Genomic DNA, 15294 nt, shown 5'->3' on the forward strand with positions numbered 1-15294 from the left:
CTCCAGATATGTTGCAAAACCTCTACTCAGAAGAATAAGTTAACAAAACTAACAAACAGAATCATACAAATATTTCAAGAAAAGCAGAGAGTTCACTCCCTGGCAGTGAAGGGTGAATGCTTTGATCTATTTGGAAATGGTTTCTATGAAACTTCTCCTAAAAGAAAGCCATCCATCTTTTATTTGTTTTGGGGATGGAGGTTGAAGTGCAACAAAATGAGACTGATTGAAAATGTAATCATTTTACTAAAAGAAAAAGAAAAAAGAATTCTTCACAAAAACACTCCAATAGACTCAGGAATAAATCATGAGCGCGGAGAACGAAAACTGACAAACTGATTTGATACAAAATATAAGAAATTTAGAACATTTTCATTAGAGCTTCAATAAGAAAATTTCAAATGAAATAGAAGCATAAGGGGAAGAACAGAAACAAGCTGCACTTGTAAGAGAATTAACCAAAGTTACATGTGTGAGCTTATAACCACAAATCCTCACAGCAAAACGCACAGGACCCAATAACTGCCTCTGATGAAGATCAGCTTTTCTGCTGTGTCGACAATTATTAAAAGAGACGCATTTTTGTGTCAAACTGTTGTTTTTAGTTCACTGGGATCTCTTTTCTGGTTTTGATGTGCTACACTAGCTTCACTCAAGATATTTTGCTCTGTGATCAAACTGCAAAAACAGGCTCCCGAAAAAATAAGTTCATCCATTCATCTTTTCAGCGGGTTAGCTGTATCCGTTTTGAGGCCTTGGCTCCCAGAGCCTAACCCGAGTACTGTAGGGTGAAGGCGGGGCACACCCTGGATGACAGCGGACTGCGATATTATTCAAAAATTCTTACAATTTGTAAAACATGTGTAAAACATTTCTTTGAAAAAGCAAAAAAAAAACAGTCAAGAATTCTTATGTTTAGAAAAAAATGCTCATTTTGCTATCGAAAAACTTTCTTGTTTACTTGTACGACAGAAGTTGGCATTGTTTTTTTTAACTCACTTCTGATTCAGTTTTTGCAGAGCACCTTGCTGTTGCTGCAGGGAGTTGGAAAATAGCGTGAGACCATTTTTGTGCCTTTGTTCGATCAACACCTAATGCTTTTCCTGTATAAAAATCCATTCTCTCTGTAGCGCCTCTCTTCCAGGCTCATAAACATGTCATTGATTCTTCAGTGTTTCTCCCTACGCAGATCTGTGGCTGAGGAGCTGGAACTTTTACAAACACACCGTCCAGCAGTTCTATATTGTTGTGGTCTCATGCTGTTGCATTTCTTTAGTCGGTTCCCGTCTTTTCTTCCCTAGGCAATATCATTCTTCCTGAGTCTTGCTGTGCTGGAGGTGTCTTTCTGCTTCAAGTTACCATCTTTCATGCAGAAACGCAGCAAAGTGAAACACAAGTAAGGAAACAAGGTTTTGTTTCATGGTCTCTCTTGTGCTTTTAGATTTCAAATGCAAGATCTTAAATCTTTATTAAGAAAACACATTTTAAACAACTTTTTCATGACTTTTATGGAGCCTTTGGATTAGTCTGCTGTAGACAGAAATTTCCTAGTTTCAGCCCCTGCTGGCCGTGGGTGGTAATGCAGCCAAAGACTGATTCAGCTCAATTTTTTCAACGTTTTCTGGTATTTTTTGTCCAGCTAAAACAAAATAGCAATTTTGAATTATACTAGGGAATGACTCAGATCTAAGAAGAATTCCAGTGTTTGGAGAAGCTGTTCCCATAAAAGAACAAACAAAAATCACCAAATATTGAAGTCTTGGACATTTTACCCCAGATAAAAGTGAAATCATCACATTTCCCTCTTTTTTCCCTCCCTTTGGTACATTGTTTGATTTGCCTACATGGTCTAATAATCAGCGTTTGTTGCAAACTAATTGGATTAGTAGCATGCATTTTCTAATCCGCCTAAGACCTGAGCTCCCTCGTTAGTGCATGCACACACACTCATTTGTCATATTGTTTGTGTATCGGCGTGTGATTGTGTAAATGGTGAACCAAAGGTGTTTATGCACATGAAGAGGGGTGGGTTCCAGGCAGCAGGAAAACACTGCGCCCACAGATTTCTTTGGTGCTGATGGCCTCGAGTTTCTGTCAGAGGAAACTTCCAAACCTTTTTTTCAGCAGGTATGTGTGATGGTATATTCTAGTATCTGTTTTTTCTTTGAATATTCTAATTATGATTAACATTGTTTTATCAGTAGAATAGCTGTTTAAACAGAAAACGGCTGCTGAAGCTTTGATTTGGATCAAAAACGGTCTTTAAACACTTCCAACCCAGAAAGAATGCATGGATGTTTTTGTAAAGACATTTCGAGTCTCCATGATTATAATTTCCTTCCTTTTAATAAAACAGGACCCTTTGTAGAGGCTGAGTGAAGCATGAGCCTCTTATGTAATGTTGTTTTAATTAGCAGCCACTTTCAACCCCGGAGGGCTTATAAAGCTATGGTCAAATTATGACAAACAAAAAGAATGTTGTTCTGATAAATAAAGATTTTTGTTTCTGGAGGAAATGTGCTAATTACATAAACATGGCTTCATCATAAAAGCTGTATTTTGTTTGACCAAAGACGTTTCAGCTGAAACGGATGTTAGGAAATAAATATTAGTTCACAGGAAAAGAAAAAAATGGAATATGTTAAAACGTCTACATTTTTACCAAAACAAGGTTTTCTGTCATGGGTTCTGTTTCTCTGTAACACTTTAACACTGACAGCAAATGATGGTAATTTTACTTGTCAACTGCTGCTAAAATGGGTCATGTAATGTCTGACTATAAATGATCTCCAGCTGATTTGGACAGCAGATCTGAGGGGATAAACTGTAAACAGTCACAGAGAAACAGAATTCAAATGTTTCTAGCTTTCCAAACATTGTGTGTGTATTTTTATAAGCAGCTTGTTCTTTACACAGGAAGGAGAATATTTTTGACCTCAATGTTTGACTTAACGTATTGTTAATGTTTTGTTTTGATGTGGAAAAACAACAGTCGGCTTTAAAAAAATTTATGAAACTAAATTTTGAATGGATTTGCCATCAATTCTTGTTTACTTGTTTGGACACGTATTTAAAATACACTTGATTATCTTGCAAGAAATATAAGGAATCTGGAAAACTTCACCTGCATTGTTCTGTACCCAGGTTTTTATCTGAGTCACAATGGTATTTTGGCTAAAGATTAAATCAAATTGTCAAAAGGAATCGTTGCACCCCTTGAAATCCGACAGCTGATGAGTGTTGTTCAGCTTTGCTGTGAATCTCCTTACAGCAAACTGCTGTGGCTTCTGCTATTGTGATCCTGACATGAGGGATTGCATTTTATTCGTCCATCCATGCCAGTCTATCAAAGATTAGTCATCCTCAGTGCTGTGATCCACACTGCCTTTAATGATCAGCCACTGTGTTGGAACCAGGCCTGGACAGAGGGGCTTGGCAGAGGACCGCTGTGGATGAGAAATGGCAGAACGCAGGCTGAGAGTGTTTGCGCTATAGAGGCATAATAACAAGCGCAGTTCGGATCCACGGCACATATGGGCATGAAAAGAAAAAATTAATAATGGAGGAAGCGAAAACTCCCATAAGCAGACGTCCCTTTGCTGTTTTAGACTGTGTGAGTGTGTGTTTTTTTCAGGCTTTACGGTGATTAAAGAAAGGTGCACTCAGCAGAAAACATGATACTTTGCTCCAGGAGCAGAAGCCATAGAGCCACAGCTTATTGCAACAACATGTTCTCTTTCACCTCTTAAACTACAAAAAAATAAAAACAATTCATGATATCATAAGAGGATTTTGTTTTCTTTGTCAGTCTACAGCTGTTTAAGCTAACACAGAACCGGGTGACAAATTAACGTGACATCAGAAGATTGCATTTGAACTTCATGCCACTGAGAGCAAATATAAAATGTCACGTCGCATTTTCAGTTTTGTCACACTTTGAGGACAGGTTGAATTTTCTTCAATGAAATGGAGAAAACCTGCAGCATTAAATAGGCTTTGACTTTTTCAAGCATTGAACAGATGAACACAGCTTCACATCTTTTATTATTCATCTATTTATTAATTGAGGTATTTATTTACATATTTAATTATTTATTTTCTTGTAAGGACTATTATTATCTTTGTTTCTAATATGCAATTCTTTTTATTGTTATTTTACCAATGATTCTTAGGTTATGTTTTAATCACTGACATTTTTATTTTTTTTATTTTTTAATTACTAACATTCTTATATCTTATTTTATTTTTTATCTTTTTCTATTTTTATTGTTGTTATTTTATGATCATTTTTATTTTTTATTCTGATGTTTTTTTTACTCCAGTGTTTCCTCTGGGGGATCCATCGTTCTTGGGCACCACCAGCTTGACCTGTAGGGCGTGCCGTTGCTGTGGTGCCCGTTCTGGTTGGGCGGGCTGGGGTCCCACTCTGTGGTCTAATAGCCATGGATGGGGCCCTGGGCTGCCCTGTGTTGGGCGGGCGCTGCGGTAATGGCCCCTGTGGTCCGGCTGGGCCTTGGAATGAATGGATCCCCATGATATCGTTTCCTCGCAGCAGTACCAAGCCAGACCTTCTTCAACTGCAGTTCTTTTTCTGTTCACGGTTCTACTGCGGTAACTGGGTGGGTGGGGGTGGGGGCGGGGGGTGGTGAGGGAGGGGTACCTTCTTTGTGTGATTGTCCTTTGTTTTCTGTTTTTAATAACTTTCACTTTTTATGACTGTTTTATCTGTTTTTATGTTAAGCGCTTTGTGTTTTTAACCAAAATGAAAGGCGCTATATAAATAAATAAAGTTTGAGTTTGAGTTTGAGTTAAAACAGTTGCGTTTTCTCACAAGTTGTAAAAGGATAAATCCACTATCGAATGGAAAATACTTTTAACTTACTATTCCTGAGATTTGTAGAGCAAAGAAAATATTTTTTTAAACTTATGGAGTTTGTCCTGCATTCAGTTCTGTGAAATAAAGGTGAATGACATTTTGTTTGGGAATTTTTCTGTAATTTTGTGCGCTCTGCAATGACTTTTCTTTTGCTGAACTGGTTTATTTTTCCTTTCAGTTTGTGACCCACTCATCCTTAGCATATTTTTACTGCTTTTCTTCAACATTTTGTTGTAGTTTGAGAGTCAGAATGACCAAAGTGATAAAAGAAGAAGGATTTTTCCCTTTTTTGCTCAAAGCAAATCAAGTGACTTATGCAAATTAAAAACAATAAGATGGCACTTAACATTTCAGAGCTGCTCCACAACAAATGTCACCAACAATCCAGGTGAATCATCCTGTGGTGCAAACTCATCGTGCCCTTAAATAACAGCATATAAAACAACCGGCAGTGTTTTTTGTTGTGCAGCCCTGTTAATCACTCTGCTGCTCTCTTCTGTCTTTTGTGTTCCCTTTGCTTTCACACAGACTGACTGGCTTGGGGCCAAACGGCCTGATTGCTCCAAAAAAGCTTTTACATCAGCAGTGTCGCAACCATGGCAACAAAGCCCGTGGTCTGGCAGGCGCAGGGTCTTCTGAGCTCGCTGGATGAGCTGCAGAGTGAAGAGATGGTAAGCAGAAGCTGCAACTGCTCTCCGCCAGATAGAAAAGCACCCAAGGCGGTGCCAGAGGAAGATATAGATGTCCTAGAGTCTGGGGCCGATGCCGGAGCTCCAGAGGAGAACCAGACGCTCACTGCAGACCCAACGACCGACTCCACTGATGGTCAAAAAGCTGCCACACAATCAGAGCAAGTTTCCACCCAACCATCAGATGTTTTATGCTCTCAACGTGAGCACGAAAAGCAAGTTGATGCGGAAGATTGTGACTTTCGGCCTCCACCTTCACCCAGTGCCTCTACATTAGGGGTCTTCTTGGGGAGGGATGGTTTTTCAGGCCTGGAGGAGAAGCTGGCAAAGGTGATTATAGACCCTAAAGGAGACCAAGTCTCCCTTGAAAGTCACAACAGTCAAGAACAGCCAAAAAACCTTGAGCTTGTAGAGCGCAGTCAGGAAGTAGAAAGTATTTTAGGAGTGGCAGCAGCAGGAATTCTTGGTGGTAAAAATATCATTGAATCAAAAAATAATGAATTTCATCCCCTTCCTTATGGTGTAAAAAACCTAGAGGATTGTTTTGCTTTAAACTCCCCTCCATATGCTGATGACAGTGAGGAAGATGAGGAGGCTGGTACCGATGGAAGAACTCCGCGTGATCATCGGCAAAAAACATTTGACTGTAGCTGCAAAAATTTCCAACCTTCATGTTCTGCAGCAGAACAGACCATCACAGCGCTCTCCTCACCCAGACAGGAGGGGGCGCTGTTGCCACAGAGCTCACATGAACCCTCACCCAGGGGAGGGAACCAGGAAGCTGTGCAACAGGTGTTTGGGGAGGGACCTCCACCTTTGTCTGCTGTCGCCATGGAGATGTGGGATCAGGGCAGGGCAGATAGTGAAGGCTGTGGCTCTGCTTTAGCTGCAGGAGAAAGGCGCAGCAGGGTGGGGGAGAGAGCAGTGGGTGAAAAGCAGCAAACAGGTGGGCAGGAAGGGCAGAAAGAGAGCGGAATCGAAAGGAAGGAGGTGGTTTGTCTGCCACGCAACAGAGGACTGTTAGGATTTTCCAAAACAGGCAGAAGACCTGCGTTTAACACGCAAAACTACAGCGGTGACAAGTTTCTCCAACAGAACAGACACAAGATGGAGAAGGACATTTTTGACGACAGCCAGAGTGACAGTGGTGTGTCAGCAGACTTCTCGCCCTTCAGCTCCATGGACATGCCCTCCTCCGCCTTCACGGTCCCTCCAGGAACTGCCTCAACAGAAACTCCCATTGAGAGAGAGATCCGGCGAGCCATCCAGCGAGAACATAGCCTGAGGAGGTCCAGAGGGCTCCCAAACCGTCCCACGTCTCCTGAGTACGTGGAGATCCCCCTGAGAAAAACGGTTCTTTCTCAGTCGCTTACCTCTAAGTCAGAGTGGTCCCAAAACAAAGACAGGGAGTTTGCGGGCAAAAAGATGCAACAAGAGATCAACAAGGAGGCCCAAAGGGAGCACGACCTGGTCAAGATGGGGAAAATTCCAGGTGTTTATGACAGAGGTACAGCCGGCCAGTTAAAGGAGAGGAAACAGATTTTCGAGGCCTTTCAGACAACTTGTGACTCAACTTTCCTAATGTCGGTCAAAAGTCTTCAAAGTCAGTCCTCCGTGACCTCTGACAGTACAGATGTTTCCACTCTGGAGGAAACAAAATCAGAGGCATCCACCTGTAAAGACGCAGGTGCGGAGAGGAGACCCAGCTTCGATTTGCTCCCACAAAGCCCTGCCGGAGGAGGATTGAACGGCTCATCCTTCAGATACCCGGAGCCGTTGAAGCAGGCAGGTCAGCAGGCCGTCGTGGTGGAGCACGGCCTGGTTCCAGCACCGAACAGCCACTTTTTCAAAGCAGAGAAAGTGTCTGTCATTGAGTCTGAAAGCTCTCTCGGTTCGTGGTACAAGGCCGGATGGCGGGATGGACCGATGGGGAGACAGTGGGAAAAAGAGGTGGAGGAGGAAATCACACCTAGGGAGAACCCCTTCTTTAAGCTACGCCCGTCAGATAATTTAGTAAAATTGAAGCAGGAAATCCTGCAGGCTGAAGAGAGGGAGAGGGAGCTTCGAAACCAGCGGATCAACCTGTATGGAGGAGTAGGAGAGGCTGTTCTTGCTGGGCCTTCATCCAAGGGGGGAACTGAACCTTCAGCAGGTGAGTCTTACCTTGAACGGACTTTATGTGACACATACCTAACCTGCAGGTGCACACTAATTCTGAGAGTGGAGTTATGTGATTCATTTCTCTGGGGAGGGATGATGAAAATCCTCAGAAACTTCCTCAGCGAGCACATAATTTCATGTTTTTTTATTTGTAATCTTGCCTTAGCATTCATCTGCAATCATTATTCACCTGAAAAAAACAAGAAAAGATGGTGCCATAAAGTTTAAAAGCTTTTTTTTTAAGTAGAGCATTGTCATGCTACAGTAGCTGCAATAGCTAGCGTGTGGGGTTTTTTTTCCTCTTATGTCAGCGAAAAGGAGACTTGGTTTCTCAAACGTCTTCTCAAGGTTTGAATTTGTCATGCACAAAGTGAATACATCTTGTTTTTATTTCTCATTGTGACATCCAGCCTTTCACAATAAGAGTTTCATAATAAAAGAAAAAGCTGTCTCATGAATTTATTCAGTTTGCTGCCATTACAGTAAAAAGCCTCACAGTGTGTTGTTCACATGAAAACAAGGAAGTTGGGCTGATTAGAACAGTTTAAAGTCACTAAATAGATTTTAAACCCCCCAAACAAATAAAAAGGGTGGGATGCCGTTAAACTTTGTTTACTGTGGGAAATGCTTCAGCAGGAGATGCTGTTCATGAAGCTGTGGGATGTTAAAAATGTGTGTTTTCACGCAGCGAGAAGGCAATCAGGTGTTGGTGGGCATGCTGCTTAAAGAAATGAAGTCAAGCAGACGCTAAGAGAGCTGGATAGTATCATTCAATCATTAAAATGCATCTCTTCTTGTGTTTGTTAAATTCTGGATTTTATCATCACAATAAGCAAAACAAAAACCTAATTTATCTTTCAAACTGATACTGTGGTTTGAAGGTTTTATTTAACATTCAAGAGGCCAATAAAAAAAGGGTTGGAATGGATCATACATGCTAACAGCCTCTGAAGTGTTAAATGCTTAAAAACATTAGCTAAGCGAAAGTGGACAAACAACATATTACTTAAAAATTAGAAAATACATTTGGAATTTTAATTATGAAAACAAAACTTTCTAATATAGTAAATATTTGAACAAATGTAAAATATTTTAGATCAGTGTTTTAAATTAGTTTAAAGTCCCACTCCGATCATCTTTTGATCTTTTTCAAAGCGTTCCCTGTTTTCCTTTAATCATATTTATTCTGTTTTTAGCCAAAATCATAAAACCTGTGTCGTTTTCTGGGACATAGTTTCTGCAGAGTGGCGGAAGTTCATCAGAAATTTGGGTCTGAGTTGTGGGCGGGACTGTTGGCCCGCTGTAAGCCTTCCTTTATTTCCCATCATCCCTTTGTTTACACTCTCTCCTGCTAGCTTACAGCCCCTCACAACCCCAACCTAACATAACTGGTGCAAGAAATGGGTAGCAGTTTTGGAGCAACATTGGAGCAGTTTGGAGCAAGCTAGGACGAGGAAAATCAAGACAGACATGGATCTATTTGTCTGCAAGTGGTTGCATCAGGATGAAGCAGAACAGGAAGCCCTTATGTCACTGATACAAGCTTTTTCCAATGGCATTTTTTGTATCTGCTCCTGATTCACAATGATTTGAACAAAGAAATACTCAGAAATACAATTCTAAGCTTAAGTTTTTATCTGTATGCTCCTTTGTAAGAAAAAAAGCGACAAGAACATGTTAAAAACACAATTTTCATTGGAGTGGAATGGAGTTAAAGTTGTTAAAAATATTAAAATAGTTACTAAAGTGCAGCTTGAACAAATGTTTGATCTATTGCAGCTCAGAATAGACTAAAGGGCTGGGAAACACACGCTGGGAAGTAGAGGTTTCGGCTGTGGTTTTCTGGGATTGTATTACATAATCGAACAATTAGGCAACCCTTTATTGTTGGTTTAAACTGACCAGAGTGTGGCAATACCCTTTATGACCGTGACTCGCTGTTGTAAAATGAACAGTCCAACTTTATACCAGTGTTTGCTGCCACATTTGTTTCCATGTCAGTAAATTTGTGTTCAGTCGAATCTCATTCTTGCAGCTCCATTTGTCATAAGGATATTTACTCTTAATTTGATTGGAGAGGCCGTTACTGATGCCGTTCCTCCTCCTTTCTTTGTTTCTTGCAGGACGACAGTCAATGGGAAAGCTGTCGGTGTGGCCCCCAAGTCAAACTGATGAAGAGGAGATAAACCGACCACAGGTGTGTCGGCTCTTTCAACCAGTCATCTTTTTCAAATATCACACTGTATGATTGATTATAACAGCTTCCTGTGTCAGCTCTGTCATGAAACACAACATGAAAATGTAGGTAAATCACCTCCCAGAGTCCTGCTTGATTGCAGCAAGGAAATTAAGATACAGCTTTCTGAAGTAAGAGCGTCCTTTAAGGTTTGTAAATCTGTCACTAAGCAACACGAAGACAAACAAAAGTGATTGCATTGTTAGATTAAATGAAGAAAAAGATTTGGGGGGGCTGTGTGCATTCCTCTATCCTCACATCTTCACTTATCTTCACACATAAGTGAAGCTAAAATAGAGAATTGATGGATGTGTGCGCAGTCAGTGCCATGAAAAGTCAATTGACCGTAACAACCGCAGCTGAGTGCCGCTGGCGCTTTTATCCGTTGTTTTATTTCACAGGGTTAAGGCAGCTTTAATCTCAACTACAACCTAAAAAAAATTTAGATGTTGTTTTGGAATCATTTATCTACTTTTTAAAAATGACTGCTCTCCTGCTGTTGTCCATTTTTCTTTATATTCACGGCCTCTCTTTATTTCTTCACACTAAGGTTTTCATCAATTCTCCGACCCCAAGACAGAAGAATCCGCTGGTGCAGCGCTGGGAGGCAGGGCTGGTCAATGGCTTCAACAGGGAGGATCTCTGAGAAGAAACTGACAGAGACGAATAGTTTTTTTTTTATTTTTTTTATCTGGTGTTCAAATTAAAGCAAAAAGATTGGTGTAAAGCAAGAGGAACTCGGAGAAGGGAGCAACAGTGAAGAAATGCAAGAGGAACTTTAACCAGAAAGAATTCTGAGGCTGAAAAAAGAAAACTGAAGGTGGTGGACTAAAAGAAATCCTTTAGGAATCTTAACGAGAAAAGTAAAATGTCAAATCAAAGCACAGAAGCTCAGCTGCTTCTTTATTGGCTCTTTTTATTTCTACAATTTAAAAAAATGCTTGTTTCTGTAATTTCTGTATAATTTAAAGTAACAAATGCATAAAAAATACTATTAATGATATAACTTTGATGCACTTTCTGATGTCGGTAGCCTTGACTGTATATGAGAACTGGACCGTGTTCTCATATTTAGAAAATGGCTCAATTTAAATGAAGTCGATTCATTCGCCTTTTTTTATTTATTTTTTTTTGCGATATGGACGTTGCCATGATGAGGCCAGACAATGTCAGTAAGCAGTGACTGGTCAAAGTCAGACTTAGTCATCATTTCTATGGAAACCACTCTCACCAATCAGGATTGAGCTTGTTGAAAGTCCACACCCTTACAGCTTGAAACTGGGCTTGGGAAAATCTGTCAATCAAACTTTTCAAATGTTGGACATGGAGGCCATTGAGGCATCTGATTGGTTAATTTATAATTTTATTTTTTTGCACTACCGAAAAAAATACATTAAGAAAAACATTTTGGATTAGCAAGAACATGCTATAAAAACACGTAGTTGAGCAAGAATGGCTATTCTGACAAATAATCTGACTGAGTAATGGCTGTTTCTTTCTCAGTTGAAGTCTATACAGTAAAGCGTTGGTAGTCTAAAGCTACATACCCAATGGGAATATGACACGTGTTAAAGATGTGTGAACACGCATTTAGCCCACGTTGTTCACACTGGACAAGCAGGGAAGGGCTTCTTTGTTTTCTCATGTCCGCCACCTAGAGTTGGAAGAGTTTTGGTACGGGCACAAATGGCAGTTATTTATTTCTCCTATGATTCATTTTGAAACAGTTTGCACTTCAGTTAATTAAAGGGGACGCCATCTAAACGTCACTGCTAAATTTGAGTTCCTGACTGGTCAAAGTTCGACCTGGTTTAACTTTCAACGCACAGTTAATGGCTGCGAGTTTTGTTTCTAGATCCTGAACACTGTCTTAGAAATGGGCCCACCGATGTGTGAACCTGAGAGTTTTGATAGCGGGAACCCAAATTACGCATTTATGTGCAATCACATAGACTTTTCGTTGGAAGTGGTCGCTTGAACGCACATTGCAGAGGCCGTGTGAGCGTAGCTTTACATAGGAATGAGCAAACCTGGTCTTCAAGATCTTCCGTTTGCTGGTTTTCCAACGGTTCCTAATTGCTACTGGTTACCTGATTCCAGGTGATCAGCAGCAGTTAGTGCAGGTACAGCTGGAAAACAAACATCCAGGTGGATCTCAGGGACCGGGGTTGAGCACTTCTGTTTTACCAAAAGGAACATGTTCTCATTTTGGGCACTCACAGATCATCCCAGTGTTATCTTCTTTTCAAATTAAGATAAGAACATGGACATAAAATCCTTGTTTTCCAAGACATTTTCTTTTCGTTGACTTTTTGTTAATCTACTTTTTATTACTTTGTAAAGTTTATGCAAGAGCTAGTAATGCTTTATTTCTAATAAAATGCACATCCGGTTCAAACATCAGTGCTCACTGCCATTTTTTTAACCCTGCTTAATGCATTTTTTGCAAGCGTCGGCTCCAACAGTCCCTCATGAACAATAAGGCACTCCATGAAGTTCAGGATCTTGCACTCTGAACCATTGGCACAAAGTTCTTGGATGCGGGAATTGCACCACCAGCATTCCAGCTGGCAGATCATTATCCTGAGCCACATGCAGTGATAATGAAATGCACTAAAGGTTATTTTCATCTCTACTGTCCAGTGTAATTTCAAACATCACCCATCCAATAAACCTAAATCTTTTATTGCATCTGTCACAAGACTGTCAACTGAACTTTGTGACAGTGTTAGAGACAGTAGATAACACTCTCACTAGACTTTTGCTTCACAGTCTCCATTTATCTGCACAATATGACACTTACCCAAATAACTCGTGAGTAAAAGTTAATAATTCCTCCCAAGATTTCCACTAAAATGTAGCAATAAAACACATTGAAAAAGCCTTCAAAACTTACTGACAGTGGGAAAGTTGAATCTGAAGATTGTTATTTTTCTTTTAACCTTTCATTTTGTGCTTTATTTCTTCTTAAATTCACAAAGATGTATGCAATTAATGTCAATATTGAGTGAAAATGCACAATATCTATATATATAATATAATATATAATAAAAAAAAAAAAAATAAAAAAAGAAAAAAAAAAGAAAATGCACAATATCAGTGCCAGTTCTGCCCCTACATGAAGTGGTCAGTTTTTTTTTTGTTTTTTTTCTCCCTCTCTTTTTTAAATTGTTTTGTCCAACAACTGAGCAAACAGATGAGGGCGGAAGGCCTTTTGTGTCGGACAGGTTTTACTATTGCAAAAGGAGGTTATATAACTTCGGAAAACCAGAGTGTAAATTTGTATAAACCCCCTTTTTTTTTTTTTTTTCATTTATTTGTTACATTTAGTGTGTGTGTCTGTGTGTGTGTGGGGGGGGGGGGGGGGGGAGTGTGTGTGTGTGTGGGGGGGAATAAAAGGGAGAGACGGGAAGAAAGTGGGGGAAACAAGCGCCGATTTGAATCGGTTATTATTTTAAGCTGTGTAACAATTATACCAGATCTGCTGAAAAGACAAATATTACATCCGAAGGTCACATTTTTATTCTTCTTTTTGGGTTTTGTGGACAAAATCAGTTATATATATATATATATATATATATATATATATATATATATATATATATATATATATATATATATATATATTTTTTTAAAAAGGATTGTTTCTTTGCTTGTAGCAATGAGACCATGCTTTAACACCTCCCCAGCTTCCTTTAAATAATTCACGGCCTCATTCCGACAGGCTTGGGATATTATTATGGTGACGCTGCGTTAACTTTATTGCTAAAAATCATTAATACGCCTCACTAGTGACAAGACAGCCTCTGCAGCACATCACCAACGTTCGTGACATTAAACTCAAAGAAAGACATCTTTTACAAGCTTTAAAAGAAGAGTGAAAAGCACTTTTGGTTGAGTAAGTGTTCCATTTTTTCTTTCTATGGATGCAAAACATGTAGGTTTTGCATGGCAAAAAATGTTTCCAAGGTTATCTCCTGCTCGGGCAGCTCTCCAGATGTTTGTGCACCATCTGCACCTATCTTTCACCGACACCTACACTCATTTCCATGATATTTCGCTATCACCGTCTTAAACCAAAACCTGCTGGCACAAGCTCACAGAGCAGTATACTGCAAGATAGCCAGTTTAGTCAAAGTTCCTGTAATAAACTTTTAAAGTCCCACTACAATAATCTTTTGATCTATTTTAAATGCGTTCCTAAAGGTCTTTTAATTATGATTATGTTGTTTTTAGCCCAAATCAAAAAAAGCTGTTGATTTTTTAGTACAGTAGTTTCTGCAGAGCAGTAGGAGTTCGATAGAAATTAGTTTCAGAGTTGTAGGTGGGACCGTTTGTGAGGAGTGAGCCTGCCCCTGTTTTCCTTTATGCCTTTGTTTACTCACTCTCCCGCTAGCTTACAGCTTCTCACAACCTTAACCCCTAATACCAGTGCAACAAAACAATATTGGAGCTGTCCTGCTATACAGTTTTAAGATACCAACTGGAAGAAAATGAAGCAAACGTGGATCTATTTGTCTGCAAGTAGATGCATCAGCCTGGAGGGGAGTAGGGAGCTTGTGGGCTGTTTACTGTAGGTCATACGTCACACCTACAAGCTTTTTCCAACTGCTATTTCGCATCTGCTCCTGATTCACCATGATTTGAATAAGGAAATACTCAGATTTTATTTTTTAATTTCCCTTTGTATATGTTCTCTATCATGAGAAAGATTTTACAAGAACATGTTAAAAACACCAAAAACACATTTTCATCAGAGTTAGTCTTTAGTAGAAGCAAGAAAAAAAATTGTCTTTTAACCTTTTTATATGATTAATTGGTCAAGTTTATACAATAAATAAAATTAAATGCAAACTCTTATGATAATCACTAGGTTTGCATTCCTTGAAGGACATTTTTGAAATTTCTGCTCCTACAGTTGTTTTACATTACATTTTCTGAAATGTTCGAAAAACTGTTGATGAAAAATAAAATTATTGTCCAAAAAAAAGTGTTTCTATTTCATTTACTCCATAATACTTGTAACTGCGTTTGCTTTGACTTAAAAAGAAGTTAAATTGGAAGCAGAATCAGCTGCACAGGTCATTCAGGAAAACTGATAACAAAAAAGAGGCCGATATAATACAAGTGATAGCCCAGAAGATCCAACAAAAACATTTGAGGTGAACTCCAAAGTCAAAGTACATTAGTGCCACATTGCATCATTTATTGCCCTTTCAGCCAAAGTGAACTTCATGTGAGACGCCCAAAGAAAACACTGCTGTTAAAACCACATCATGGAAAGGGGCTGGAATTTGTTGCAGTTCTTATTGACAAATCTTTTGGGAGGAATT

At 39.5% G+C, this 15294-nt stretch overlaps 1 protein-coding gene across 1 annotated transcript; it reads left to right on the forward strand.

The window, feature by feature from the left end:
* The first annotated feature begins 1997 nt into the window (after window positions 1–1997).
* On the forward strand, window positions 1998–12359 carry misp3 (MISP family member 3). The gene is made up of 4 exons (XM_020701551.3): window positions 1998–2127; window positions 5405–7717; window positions 9849–9922; window positions 10512–12359. The coding sequence occupies exons 2-4, from the start codon at window positions 5473–5475 to the stop codon at window positions 10605–10607; spliced, it is 2415 nt and encodes an 804-aa protein (XP_020557210.1). The 5' UTR covers window positions 1998–2127; window positions 5405–5472; the 3' UTR covers window positions 10608–12359.
* Window positions 12360–15294: the final 2935 nt, after the last annotated feature.

This window comes from Oryzias latipes, chromosome 1 (genome assembly GCF_053564925.1).
Source record: "Oryzias latipes strain Hd-rR chromosome 1, Olatipes_Hd-rR_3.1".
Classification (NCBI taxonomy): domain Eukaryota; kingdom Metazoa; phylum Chordata; class Actinopteri; order Beloniformes; family Adrianichthyidae; genus Oryzias; species Oryzias latipes.

What these genes read in the sequence shown, in the direction of transcription:
- misp3 (XM_020701551.3), top strand. Translation starts at nt 5,473, where the DNA reads ATGGCAACAAAGCCCGTGGTCTGGCAGGCGCAGGGTCTTCTGAGCTCG. An exon ending in GGGAACTGAACCTTCAGCAG is followed by an intron (nt 7,718 to 9,848) that starts GTGAGTCTTACC and finishes TGTTTCTTGCAG; the next exon opens with GACGACAGTCAATGGGAAAG. An exon ending in AGGAGATAAACCGACCACAG is followed by an intron (nt 9,923 to 10,511) that starts GTGTGTCGGCTC and finishes CTTCACACTAAG; the next exon opens with GTTTTCATCAATTCTCCGAC.